The sequence below is a fragment of the Mirounga leonina genome, unplaced genomic scaffold (genome assembly GCF_011800145.1).
Source record: "Mirounga leonina isolate KUSES-001 unplaced genomic scaffold, KU_Mleo_1.0 Mir_171, whole genome shotgun sequence".
NCBI classification, from domain to species: Eukaryota; Metazoa; Chordata; class Mammalia; order Carnivora; family Phocidae; genus Mirounga; species Mirounga leonina.
In genome coordinates this window covers 16049392-16063104 of record NW_023270436.1, presented here as the reverse complement: position 1 = coordinate 16063104, position 13713 = coordinate 16049392, and the positions used below count along the sequence as shown (strand labels likewise).

The 13713-nt window shown below is 56.6% G+C and overlaps 1 protein-coding gene across 1 annotated transcript in view; it reads left to right on the top strand.

Moving 5' to 3' along the window:
• The first annotated feature begins 275 nt into the window (after positions 1 to 275).
• Positions 276 to 13713, top strand: part of MSI1 (musashi RNA binding protein 1) — a 20009-nt gene continuing 6571 nt past the window's right edge. The window contains exons 1-9 of the mRNA XM_035017141.1: positions 276 to 334; positions 504 to 544; positions 1112 to 1193; positions 1292 to 1376; positions 4271 to 4312; positions 5876 to 5968; positions 9575 to 9623; positions 10810 to 10892; positions 11341 to 11458. Of these exons, the coding sequence (XP_034873032.1) occupies positions 276 to 334; positions 504 to 544; positions 1112 to 1193; positions 1292 to 1376; positions 4271 to 4312; positions 5876 to 5968; positions 9575 to 9623; positions 10810 to 10892; positions 11341 to 11458 (652 nt within the window). The remainder of the gene's footprint in view (positions 335 to 503; positions 545 to 1111; positions 1194 to 1291; positions 1377 to 4270; positions 4313 to 5875; positions 5969 to 9574; positions 9624 to 10809; positions 10893 to 11340; positions 11459 to 13713) is intronic.

The following is a 13713-nucleotide window of genomic DNA, read 5'->3' as shown; positions in this document are numbered from 1 at the left end:
GGGTCCGGACGCCGCCGCCTCCGCGGGCGCCCGGGCGCGCGGGCGAGCGCGGGGCTTTATGCGCGCAGGGCGGCGGGGGGAGGAGCCGGCAGGTCGGCCCCCGGCGGGCCCTCCCCTCGGCCGTCCCCGCCCGCCCGCCCGAGCGGGGTCGGGGGAGGGGGCAGCATGGCCTGTCCGTCCGGCCCCCTTCGCCGCGCTCCTCATCTGCCCCGCGCCGAGCGCTGCCGCCGCCGCCGCCGCCGCCGCTCCGCTGCCCGCGCCGCCCGCGGCTCCCGATGGAGACTGACGCGCCCCAGCCCGGCCTCGCCTCCCCGGACTCGCCGCACGACCCCTGGTACGGCCCGGCCCGGCCCGGCCCGGCCTGCCCGGCCCGCGCCCGCCCCGGCCCCGCCAACATGGCCGATCCGGGTCGGGCCGGGCCTCCCCGGGGCCCGGGCCCTCGCCCCCTGCGCCCTGGCGCCCGGCGCTCACGCGGGCCCTTTGTGTCTCTCCTCCTCCCGCAGCAAGATGTTCATCGGGGGACTCAGTTGGCAGACTACGCAGGGTGAGCGAGCCCGGGAGCGCCCGCCGGCCAAGGCAGGGCACCCTGGACACCCCCCCCCCGGCTCCCCGGAACCGGACACCCCAGCCCGGCCCTGCGCCCTGCTGACCCCGGGCGCCCCCGCGCCCTCTTTCGCGCCCCGCCCGGGGACCCCGAGAGCGCAGGGCGATCGGCGAGCGCGCATGGCCCAGCGGGTGGAGGGGAGGAGATGAGGGGTTCAGGGGGCATCGGGGGGTGGGCTGGGCCCCCGGGACCCGCCGGCGGCAGCGCCAACTCCGCTCGCACCTGCGGCTCAAACTTTTGTGAGGCGGCTCCGGGAGCGGCGGGAACCCGGCCGGAGCCGTCCCCCCTCCAGCCCAGCTCGGCCCTCGGCTTCCTGGAGCCCCCGTGGGCGCCAGAAGGCTCCACGGGAGCTGGGTGAGGGCTATGGAGGGGGGGCAGTGGAGAGCGCGCAGGCTGCTTGGCGCGGGGGCGGCCGGGCCGCGGCCGGGTCACCGGGGGCAAAGGACGGGGGAGGGGGGGGAAGGGCGCGGGGCCCGAGCTGGTCCGAAGGCGGGTGTGTGGTTACAGAAGGGCTGCGCGAATACTTCGGCCAGTTCGGGGAGGTGAAGGAGTGTCTGGTGATGCGGGACCCTCTGACCAAGAGATCCAGGTGAGCCCCTCACCCCCGCCTCCTGCTCCCGGCTCGCCCCCCTCCACCGCCGCTCACTGCCTTGTAACCATCTGCCTCTCCCTCACTACCGCGCGCAGGGGTTTCGGCTTCGTCACTTTCATGGACCAGGCGGGGGTGGATAAAGTGCTGGCGCAGTCGCGGCACGAGCTCGACTCCAAAACAGTGAGTGGCCCTCCGGGCGTCGGGGGTCCTTTGGGAGAGGGAGGCCGCCAGAGGAGAGGGTCAGGACTCTCCCCCCAGAGGACAGTTGGACCGGGTCCTTAAGGAAAGAAGGAGTTTTCTGAGTAGAAGGGCTGCCAAGCTCCGAAACTTTGTCACCAGAGTCGGGGGGCGGGGGGCAAAGGGAGGATAAAAATCCCAGGCCTGCGGTGAGATGCTACACCCCCCCCCCCAGCCCCTCCCTATACCTACTAATCTTGATGCCTCCCCGGAGCAGCTTGGGGTGGGGCCAGGGCCCTCCCCTAGCCCGAACTGGGTGAGTCAGGGCTGCAGCGACCCATCCCGTGGCTTCTCTGGACTCTAGAATTTGGCTCCCCACCACCACCATTCCAAACCAATGGCAAAGCATCACTGAATTCCCCTCCCTCTCCCCCCCCTTTTGGTCTATGAGCTCCCCGCTTTGTGTGGAAGACATGAACCTGCTTTGCCCGTGAAGGGATTTATGAGAAGGGAACTAGCGTGCCTGGAAACAACCCTTCTGAGGGCTGGATCCAAGGGGAGGCTGCTTTTCTGGCATTCAAACTCCTAAAACATTTTACTGCTGTCCCACTGCTCCCCAGTGGCTTGGGCCCTCCAGGGGGCGCTGGCCCAGGCCCCTGCTCTAAGGGAGAGGGAAAAGGAGAAAGTCAGAGGAGGGGTTACTCTGTGATGGGGTGACGGGAGGCCAGGGGGCCGGGACAGTGTGATCTCTCTCTCCACACTCCCCCACTCTCCTCCAGCCCCGGGCCTCCCTGCTTGGGTCAGTCACCAGCTCCTGTTTACCTGCAACAATAACTGGTTGTGCCCAAGAATTTGCTAAATTACCGCCTGTCCCCAGCTCCTGTTATCTCTGCCCAGTGGCTCCCACTCCTGCTCGCAGTAATGAGCAAATGAGGCCAGGCCTCAACTTTGCCGGCTCTGAAAGGATCTTCTTGGCGCAGACTGAGTGACCCAAGCCGGGAATGGAAAGACAGTGCCCTATTGTTTTTGGTGATTATCTGCCATCAAGCTGCCAGTTCTCCTACCATCCCCTGTCCTCAGAATGCACTGATGGCTTCAGCAGAGCTCAGGAAGCTGAGATTTAGGGACTGGGGCTGGGTGGGGTGGGGGGGTCATGGAAGATTGATAAGGAGAAGAGAGAAGAGGGGAAGGAGGGTGTGATGGGCATCCTTCTGAGGTTTGGGACTCAAAAAGGCAAGGGCTTTGTGTTTGGCATTCGCTGGCCTGGGAGAGGGGGGTGGGAGGGAGGTTTATTGTGGGGAGTCTATTCTGGGTTTTGACTTTCACCTTTTATTTACTTGTTGGGTTTTATTTGTGTTACCGGCTGTGAGTCAGAGTGGAGGTGGGGTGTGTCAGGGATCGGGTGTGCGTGGGTCTGTGGGACGTGGCTTGGGTACCATCTCCCCATCAGGGTCTGCGCAGGGGGACTGTCTGAGGTGCTCTGGTGGCTGGGGAGGCTGCTTCCAGGAGAAAGAGAAGGATGAAAATGTCCATAGAGGTACGAAATCACACCTTCAGACAGGGGAAATGGGCAGTGGTGATTTCCCCTGAAGCCCAGTGGGACTTTGGGAGAGAGGAGACATTGCCCCAGCATGGATTTTAGAGGTTCCTTCTCTGTGGGCAGATCCAGTGCGGGAGCCCAGAGGAGACTGGTCCCTGGTTCATGCCATTTAGGCAGAGAGGAGCCAGCGCCGGTTGCCTAGAACGAGGCTGAGTTTTGAACGGAAGGAACTTTGGGAAAAGATAGATCTTCCCTGCGATTGGCTGGTGAACTTCTGAGTGGTATCCACCCATGTGGATGGCAAGAAACTCTGGAATGACCAGGCCTCATAGGTCCTGCATTGATCACAATGTCTTGCGCCCTGGCTTTTTCTGTTTATCAGTACCCAGGAGCACCCAGGTGCATCTTGCTTTTCTCCTTTAGTTGTTCACAGCCAAGGGCAAAGGTGGCCCGCTGGTAATAGCACCTTTGTTTGCGCAATGAAGGGCAGTTCACAAAGGGCTGCTTTCACCCATGTTATCTCATTTGATTCCCCATGGCTGCCCCTGGGAAAGTGCGTGTGATTATCCCCACTTTGCAGATGAGGGAACTGAGGCTCAGAGGGGTGGGGAAGTTACCAAAATCAGAGGCTTGGCCTGGAGCCCAGAGTTTCTGATGGAGTCCAAGTCCCATGCCCTTGCACATTACCAAAGGCTGCACTCTGATTCACTCCAAATCTGGCTGCATTATCAGGGAGCTGTTTGCTTGCAGCCTCAAAGAGGGCTGTTAGATGTCGATAGCATTGGGGGAACAGAACTGAGTCCATTCCTGGTGATTTATGAACTCTTACCTTGAAGCAGAGTATTTCCATCCACAAGGCTTCCAAAGTCTGGATTCCATGCCTCCCGTAGACAGGCATCTGTGTGAAATCAGTTAGGTGAGGAGGACCCTCGAGTACCCTGTGCTTGAAGAATTAAGACTTTGCTTACTTTGTTGGGGTTCCTGCTGTGAGCCAGACCCCTTGCCAAGTGCTTTGTAAGCATTATCTCAAATAGTCTGTGGAGGACCCCTTTGAGATGGGTGTTACTTTTTGCCCATTTTGCAGGAGAGCTTGGCCCTGAGGCTCAGAGAGGTTAAGTAACTTGCCCAGGGTCTCACAGCTGGGAAACAGTGTAAGTGGGATTTGAACCCAGCAGCCTGGCACTAGGGTCTAAATGCTTAACCACTATACTTTTCTGCCAGAGGCTGTGGTGATTTCTGTCCCCTCTGTGTCACCTCTGTGTCCTGGGATGAGAGAAGTCCTCAGGGCTGAAGGCTGTGTGGTCACCCATCTGAAGTGCAATAACCAAGGCCCCTTTACCTCTCCGTTCTCTTTCAGATTGATCCCAAGGTGGCCTTTCCTCGGCGAGCACAGCCTAAGGTGGGTATGTCTGGGTCTGGGAGGAGCTGTGCTACTTCAGGCAGTGATTCCCTTCTATGGGAGATGCTTCTGGAACCTCTGTTTGGAGTGTTTCTGGAATAGACTGGGATGGGAAGAGGGAGGATTCTTAATGTCCTTGCTCTGTGGGTTGAAGACATCCTGCATCTTTCCATCTGTGCTCTGGGGTGGACTGGGAGGGGGCTGCATGTATTGGGAGAAGGAGGAACCCCTCAGGGGATTCATTGTCCTGTATTGAAGCCAGTACACTTTGGACCCTAAGTCGAATTCTGACCTCATAGATCACAGTGGCTAAACCCAATGCCCCTGTGGAGGTCAAACCCAGGACAGACAGCCCCTGAGGCTGAGCTAGTGTCAGGCCAGGGAGCTATCTCTGACCCCCCAGTCACCTTCCTACCCCTGGGGTTCACTGTGTTCAGCTTGCAGAGGGGCAAGGGAGCATGGAGTAGGTCACCTCTTGTCTTTCAGCTTGGGTGAGTGGCTACCCTCCCAGTGCTCTCTTTCCCCAGTGCTGTGGCAAGTTTTTCTGGGTGTGTGTGCATTCTGAGCAGTTGAGCTACATAGCATTCAAGACTATTGGTGCAGTGTAGGGGCCTGAGATTTTATTCCAGGCCCCAAGGCAAATAGCCAGATCTTAATTTTTAAATGGTGAAATATAGGGGACAGGAAGGAAGGCTGATTACAGTACAGGGAGCTGAGGACCCCTGAGTCTGCTGACTTAACTTGTGTCTTAGGACTAGGTCCCCCTTCGGGAGATCTGTTTCCCCCTTTGCAAGGGGTTTGGTAGGAACCAGGATGCTTTAAGGTTTTGAGCCAGTGGCTTCCACCATGGTGCCCAGCTCCTGCCACAGCAAAGGGAGAGGGACACGTTTTAGGAGACAGGAAGGGGACATCTCTAGAAGGATCCAGCAGAGGGCCTGAAAGCAATTATGGAGCAGGTATTCGAAGGAAGCCGCACCAGGGAGCACATGGTCGGAATTGGGTTAATTCCATTAAGCAGTTTGGTGACAGAAGGTGCTTTAGTGTTAGGATGGGGCTGGGAATTGCTGTGGATTAGCCATGCGCTCCTGGGGTAATTAGGACCATGTGTTCTTCCTAAAACAGGGCTGGGGCCACAGGGCTGCCAGAGGTTGGGTTGGGAGGAGGTTGATGAGGAAAATGTCGGCGTTGAGTTCAGGGGAACCCTGTGATGGGCCTTGGTCTCTCCCACGGGTGCTGGTGGGGTCTCTGAGTTACACTGTAGGTCTGGGGTACTAACCCGCCCCCTTCCCTGTGTTGGTCCTTCTGGAAGGCATTTTCCCCTACACAGACCCCAGGGATGCAGGCGGGAGGGAGGCACACTCAGGCCAGCCAGTGTGTGGGGTGCACAGCTGCCCATGACAGGCCTAGAGGTGGGGGTCCAAGGGGGAGCTGGGGGGGCTTCCGAGTAGCTAGGGCCACAGAGAGCTTGTCAGCTGGTGCCCTGGCAGGAGGGCTCGAGCCCCTGCTGGTGGCAGGAGGCCACAGGACTCAGATGCCCACTTTCTCATTCCCTCCCCTTAACAGATGGTGACTCGAACGAAGAAGATCTTTGTGGGGGGGCTATCAGTGAACACCACGGTGGAGGACGTGAAGCAGTATTTTGAGCAGTTTGGGAAGGTGGGTCAAAACTGGGGGTGCTTGCTGGGGGTGCTTTCAGGGGCTGTGGAAGCCCTGTAGCATTGGTCAGTACAAGCAGAGGCCAGCCAGGTCATTCCAATTCCTGCAAAAAAGGTGAAAAGGGGACTGGGTCCTTTCGTGGGTGAGGCCAGGCTCCTCACGGTTCAGGCTCCTTTCCTATCTGTGGGCCTCAGCCTCTGGACACATCCCCAGGGAGAGAAGCCACACAGTAGCTGTCCCTGTTGTTGCCCTCCCCCTGTGTTTTTCTCTTGCTTATCTTCATTCTCCCGAGGGAGGCTGCTCTCCCCTAGCCAGTTCAATCCAGTCACCCCTTGGCCTCCTGGGAGTTTGCACCTGTCCAGGCCACGGGCGGTTGCACCTTCCCCCACTCCTTCCTGGTGAGGATGATAAGGAGGCAATAAATATGATTCCCAGTTGCACTCAGCGCCCAGCTTGCACAGGTGGGAGCTGGGGGGGAGGTGCTGATCCCCTAGCTATTTGAGGGGGAGCACTGAGGAGAGCACCCTAAATTCCTGATCAGGCCCAGCAGATTGGCTCTCCGCTCTGAGGTGCATTGAGCTTAAATTTCTGGACCATTTAGTTTATGAAGGAGATGTGGCATCATCAGACAATAGGTTGTCCCCAGAAAGGTGAGTGATGGGAGCATCCAGGCCCCATGGGGCTATGGCAAAGAGGGGGCCAAGTTTTAAGACTGGGGGTGAAGGAGGGCTGCTGTGCTTAGGGCTGGGGTCCCTGGTCTTCGATGACGTGAGACAGACTACAGGCTGGGTCTCTACCTGCCCAGCAAGGCATTTTCAGTTGCCTGCTCGGCAAAGGGCAGCGGCCTTGGGAATGGGATGTGAGCTGGGGACCGGCCGGGCTTCCAGGGCCCTGTCTCTAGGGGAGAAGAGGAGAGGGTGGGAGGTCCCCTGGCCAGCGGCTGCTGGCGGCGTGGGGGCCAAAGGCCCGGGCTCAGGCGCCTCCGTGGGGACCCGGGTGCAGGACGGAGGGCAGGTCGGCGGCCTGGGCCCCAGAGGGAAGGGCGCTCCTGGGAAGCAGCAGGCCCGCTCGGCTCCGGCGGGGTGTCTTTGTGTCTGAGCGCCGAGCATTAGAGCTCGCACTAATCTGATCCAGCAGCTGTGATTGGAGGCCGCCTGCCCCCGGGGCCGGCGTTGCCATGGCAACCGGGCCCCAGGAGAAGCCGTCAGCGGCCGCGTCTTTTGTTCGGGCCTAAATCGGCGTTGGCATGTGAAACCGGCCCGGGGAGGCCAGGGGGAGCCGGAGAATAGGCTGCCAGGGAGCGAGGGGGACAGCCGGGAATGCCAAGGGCCCCGCGGCGGGGGGCCCCCCGCCCGGATCGAGGGGCCGCCGCCGAGGGGGGAACAATGGTCAGCCGCCATGGCTGCCACTCAGGCTTAGCGGCCGCCGAACTTGGCGGCTCCCACTGGTCAGCAGGCCTCGGCCGCCTCCCCTCCCCCTGCCGGAGCCCCCCTGCCCCCGGGTTCCCATGGAGACCAAAGCCTATTAAGGACACTGGGCTGGGAGCCTCCCTCCCCTCAGCTGGCCCCAGGAGGGGACACCAGTGGGGGTCCCCTGGACCCCCAGCCACTTCCCTTGCTCCTTGCCCTGGCCTCAACCCCACTGCCTCGCTAGGGGTCTGTCCAGCCGAGGCCCGGTTGAAGGGTCTGGGGGGCCAGGAATGGTGGGAGCTGGAGGGTTGGGTGAAGGAAGGCCAGACGGCTGTGGATTGGGGCTGAATCACTTTGTGGGTCAGGCAGGAACTCAGAGCTGTAGGATTAAGGACGAGGGTGTGGCTTTTATTCATTCATTCATTCAAAAAATAATTACCGAGTACAAGTCAGGGTGCTCGATAGGATGGCCATCACCATAGCTGGCCTGGGTGCTGTCCTAATGGAACCGTCAAAGGCAAGGGGTGTTGGGTTGCTCGCTCTCTTGCTTTGCTTCTCCCTCACGTGACTGTGGGTGAGCCCCTCCATAATAAAGGTCAAAATAGCTGTTATTTATTAAGCACTTGCTGTGTCCCAGGTAACGTGATTTCGTGTTACAGGTGCCATGTCATTTAACTCATCTGTACAATTGATAAACACTGTTATGCCCATTTTACAGATGAGGAAACCTAGTCCAAGATTACCCAACCAGCAAAGGCAGGGATCTTGGATTCCATTTCCAGTCTGTCCTACTTAAAGCCTGTATTTTTATCACAACTCTCCTTTCTAGATTTCTCTTTTCCATTGTTTAGGCAAGGGGGTGGGGAAGATGTGTGGAGCCTAAAGCGTCTGCCCAGTTTGGACGGTCTAGCTGATTTGGGATTGGGACGCAGAGTGGGTCCATAAGGATGGGAGTGTCAGAGGCACTCTCCTGCCGGCCCCTGGAGCAGGAAGCTCCTTAGGGAGGGAGGTGTCATTTCCCTCTAAGATCCTTCAGCGACCCAGCTGCCTCCTGACTTAGTGGGGTCCTGGTTCTCCCAGGGGGGCGTCAGAGGCCTGGTGCTGCTTGGCACCTAAGGAGAGCTGGGGGGCCACACTGTTCAGGGGCTGCCTTGCCACTTTAATGAGGCAGATGACAGGCTGGAAAGAGAGCCAAGGAGAGTGGAGGAGAGGCTGTACCCCATGGCCTCAGGAAGTTTTCCTTCATCCCTTGGGTGTCTGACCATTTGGGGGAGGGTCAGCGGCTGAAGTGGGATGTGTGTGTTGTGGGGGGAAGGTATCAGAAGCAGCCCTTGATTTCCACCCAGGACAAATCAGACCTTAGCTTAACCCCATGAGGTGGCTGACATTGGCTGAAGAATTAAGAGGACAAGGAGGAAGCATGTGCTGTAGGTAAAGGGAGGGAAATGGGACTGCAGGAGGGAAGCTAAGGCCTTTGGCTGCCCATGTATCCAAGGGGATGCCTTGAGGGAGTAGCAAGAAGAGGAGACCGGGATGCAAGGGAGGGGGGTGGATCATGTAGCCCACCCCCCTTCCTCAGCCCCCTGCCCCTCCCCCAGTCAGTGGGAGGCAAGCAGCCCAGGCACTGAACTCTACTTGCTTTAATTACAGCCTCTAGCAAAAGGAAACCTCAATTAGAGGAAAAGATCTGTACCAGGAGAGGGGAGTCAAGTCTGGCTGGAATGGCTGCCGTCCTCCTGGCCTTTTGCAGAAAGGGAAGAGGCTTTCATTTCCCCGTTTCTATCTTGCTCCCACGTTGCCTTCTTTAGCACCCACTCCGCGCCTCCTCCTCCTCCCAGGCTTGGTCTAGGATTTGCTGTGTGACCTTGGCCTGGTGACTTCACCTCTCTGAGCCCATTTCCTTATCTACAAAACGAGGCGCTTACATTGCAGGGACTGTAGAGAGGATGATGGGGCAAAGTGCCAGGCACATATTTGGTGCTTCATATTTGCAATCTGGTCCATTGAGAATCTGGTGGTTGGATGGGAGGTGCCTTGGCATCCAGGTGGGGTTGCAGATGCAGATGCACAGGGAGCAGATTTAAGAGAAAGCCTAGCCTGCACGAGAGGGGCGTGGGCGTGGGAGCGAGCCCCTGCTGCTGTGTTGTGGCGGGTCCCCTGGTTTCTGGTGGGTCCACCATGGCAGGCTCTGTTTCAGGTGGACGATGCCATGTTGATGTTTGACAAAACCACCAACCGGCACCGAGGTGAGTGTGGCCCCCTCCCCCTTTCCAGGCCAGGCTGGGGGCCTGTGGTCAGCCAGGGGGCTGCAGGTCACAGCTGCCCTTTCATCTTGCCTCCTGACATCCTATCCCCAAGGATCTGCATCCTCTCCGGGGCCTGGCCTTACAGAAGGCTTTTGTCCCGCCGTTTCCTGTGCTAGAAACTTGCCCAATTGCAGACACCCGAGAGGAGCAGAGGAGCAACCTCCCCCCTTCCAAACTGAGCCTTCAATGCCCCCCCCCACGCCACCCCCCCCACGCCCCCGCCCGAGCTGGTGTCTGCTGGGGCTTACCTTGTCCCTGGTAACCAGAGCTTAGGCCAGGCCGCCCCAGGGTCAGGCTGACTCCACAGTCCGCTCCCGCTCCCACCCCCACCCACGGGCTGAGCCCAGCCCCCAACCCCCTTGCCCCTGAACCTGTGAGCATCTGGGCCACAGTGTGCATTGCCCGGTTGTTTTTCTCCCAAGGGCCTTGCCTTCTGAGAAATCCCATTCCAACCCCTGGGGCACACCCGGGAGGAGGTGGGGTTGTTTCTCCAATTGCTTCAGGGTGTATTAGCCTGTTTGGGGATTGGGATGTGTGCTGGGGTGTGCACGTATGTATGTATGTGTGTGTATTTGTATCTGTGCACGCGAGGGTGTCTGTGTCTGAATATTTGCATGTGTCTTGTGTGTCATGGTAACTCTTCATGTGTAGGGGGGCCTTTGTGAGCGCTGCCAAGTTTCTGTATGATGTATGGGTCCCTAGGTATATGTGTGTGTGCGTACATCTGTGTATATGTGTGACTGTGTACAAACATAGGTTTGGGTGTGTACACTTTTGTGTAAATGTATGTAAGTGTTTGTGTGTGTTCTTCCTTCCTTTGGAAAGCATCTGAGAAAGCGAAAAGGCATGTTGAGTGTATCTTCATGACGGCCCTAACGCTTTCTAATTTGCTGTGTGACCTTGGACAAGTCACTTCACTTCTCTGAGCCTTGGCTTTCGCATCTGTAATGTGGGGACTAGAAACCCTGTCTCAGCAGGAGGGGAGTTGAGAGGTTCCTAGGCTGTGGGCGGAGGCTTCCGTTAACTCTCGGGCACTGGCCCGTGAAAGAGGAGTACTGATGTGGTATCACTCGGGGCTGGGTTTTGACCATAAACCCTGGTTTTTGTCCCTGCCTTTGCCTTCTAGGGTTCGGGTTTGTCACGTTCGAGAGTGAGGACATCGTGGAGAAAGTGTGTGAAATACACTTCCATGAAATCAACAACAAAATGGTGAGTGGGGGAGACCGGACGGGTGGAGGTGCACAGAGAGAGACACGGGCGCTCGGAGGTTCTGGAGGCAGGCAGAAGGGAATCACAGTCCACGGGGCAGAGCCAGTTCTCCCACCCCCTGAAGATCTGGACAGGAAGCCAGTGTCTCCTGGTGGTTAAAAAGCATGGCTCGTGGAGTCAGAGAGTCCTGGATTAACATCCTCACTCTACCACTTGCTAGTCTGTTTATTAGGGAGATGACTTCCCCGCGTCTGAGGCAGCACTATGCCCCCTCCTGGGCTTGGTGTAAGCCCTAACTGCCTGCAGAACTGTTTACATGATCTCTAGCGCCCAGCGAGCACGCCATAAATGGTATCTATGAACCTAACAGGAAGGAGGCCGGCTAGGGAACCAGAGGGTCTACGACCCTACGTCTGGAGGAGGGACTGACCATCAGGTCTCATTGCAGGTGGAATGTAAGAAAGCTCAGCCAAAAGAGGTGATGTCGCCGACGGGCTCAGCCCGGGGGAGGTCTCGAGTCATGCCCTATGGGATGGACGCCTTCATGCTGGGCATTGGCATGCTGGGTATGTGCTAGGCCTGCATGTGTGGCTACTTCCCACCCGCAACTGCTCCCAGGGCTCCCAGGGGCTGCGTACGTGTTGCCTCTCCTCTGTGGCCTGCCCTCCTGCGTGAGTCACCGGGCAGGAGTGGGGACCAAGGATCTCAAGCCTCCAAGCCAACCCAGGGTGGGGCCATTGGGTTGTGGGGTACTGCCCTCTGGCGGTAGCCGGAAAATGGCCCAGCTGCTCCTTCATTGATCCTTCTGTCCATCTGTCCATTTGTTCATCCATCCATCCATCCATCTCGTAGTTACTGAGCAACTATAAATGCTAGGAACTATGCCAGCAAATATAACAGTGACTTTCCTTGGAGCTTTGTGGTCTGGCAAGGAAAACAAGTAAGAATATAAGTAAGTAGGGTTAGGATGGAGCAGTATAGGGGGCCAAGAGAGAGCATGGGCATAGAGAACTGGGACCGAGGTTTGGAGAAGCCAGAAAGGAAGTTACATTTAAGCTGAGGGCTGTGGGGTGAGTAGGTGCTAGTTACAGGAGGTCAGGGGAGAAGGGAAGCGTAAAGTGTTGTAGGCAGAGGGAACAGCATTTACAATGACCCAAAGACTTTGGGGAGAGTGAAAAGAAAGCAGCTGCTGCTTGTTCACCCAAATAATATCTATTGAGCAGTTTCTGAGGGGCAGGACCTGCCCTCCTGGGCTTTCCCATCAAGCGGGAGGCAGGAGTCAAAAGGCGATGATAGCATATAGTGATGGGAGGCTGTGGGAGGCCCAAGGAGGCACCCAAAACCCACCTGGTGGTCCAGGAGGCTCCCTGGAGTAAGTGCAGGTCGCCATGTGCCTTGGAAGGGGAGTAGGAGTCAGCAGTGTTTGGGGCCCACAATCTGAGCTGGGCCGCCCAGGAAGCTCGCAGTCTCCCTGGAGAGACAAAATGCGTACACACAGAAAGAGAACAGTACAGAGGAATCTTTTTGCCAGGTACGGAGGGAGGGGTGCTCTGGGAATTCAGAGGCAGGAGGTGGTGGGTGGCATGGCCTGGGCTAGAAGGTCGGGATTGAGATCACAGATAGAGTGGGTGAGGAGAGCAGACTCCACACAGGGCACTGTCTTCTCTTGAAGTTGTCTTTTAACTTTCTATTTGGAAGTAATTTCAAAATTTCAGAAGAGTTGCAAAAATAACATAGTACAAAGAATATCCATATACCTTTTACCAGACTCACTCGTTAATACTATACCCCATTTGCTATCACTTGCTCTCTCTCTATATGCGTGTATATGTGTGCATATATTGTATGTGTATTCACACGCACACACACATACTCACACACACAATACTTTGGTGATTTTCCACTGAATCCTTTGAACTTAAGTTAAATGCGTTATGGCCCTTAACCCTTAAATACTTCAGCGTGTATTTCCTAAGATTAGGGGTATTTTGCTCATGAAGCCACGTGATAATAATCCACTTCATATATTTATGTCGCTCCAATATTTTAATCTATTTTCCAATTTGATCAGTTGACCCAATAATGTTCTTTATAGCACGTTTTTGCCCTCTCAAATAAGATCTGGGCTAGAATCAGGTATTGCGTTTAGTTGTCTCGTCTCTCTAGCCTCCTTCAGTCTGGAACACTGAGACCCGTTTTCTTTTCTTTCTTTTTTTTAAAGATTTTATTTATTTATTTGAGAGAGAGAGAATGAGAGACAGAGAGCATGAGAGGGAGGAGGGTCAGAGGGAGAAGCAGACCCCCCGCTGAGCAGGGAGCCCAATGCGGGACTCGATCCCGGGACTCCAGGATCATGACCTGAGCCGAAGGCAGTCGCTTAACCAACTGAGCCACCCAGGCACCCCGACCCGTTTTCTTTTCAAGGTGATTCATTAGCTGGTTTCACCCCATTTTAAAAACTGACAAAGAAGGAAATTACACCAATACAGGATTTGGTGGTTAAGAGACTTGGAACCAGTTAGCTCTGAATGCGAATTCCAGTCTCGTTATTACTATATGATTTTTCCGGCAAAGCTGCACATTTTATTAGATGCATACAAGTAGCAGGCACCGGAAGCTTGTCCCAGAGATACAGAAATAAAAGATGGGGAAGACAGATAATCAGCTCTTTTAAAAAAAACCGGGAGGGGCACCTGGCTGCTCAGTCAGAGGAGCATGTAACTCTTGATCTCAGAGTCATGAGTTTGAGCCCTACATTGGATGTGGAGATTACTTAAATAAATAAATAAATAAATAAATAAATAAATAAATAAATAAATAA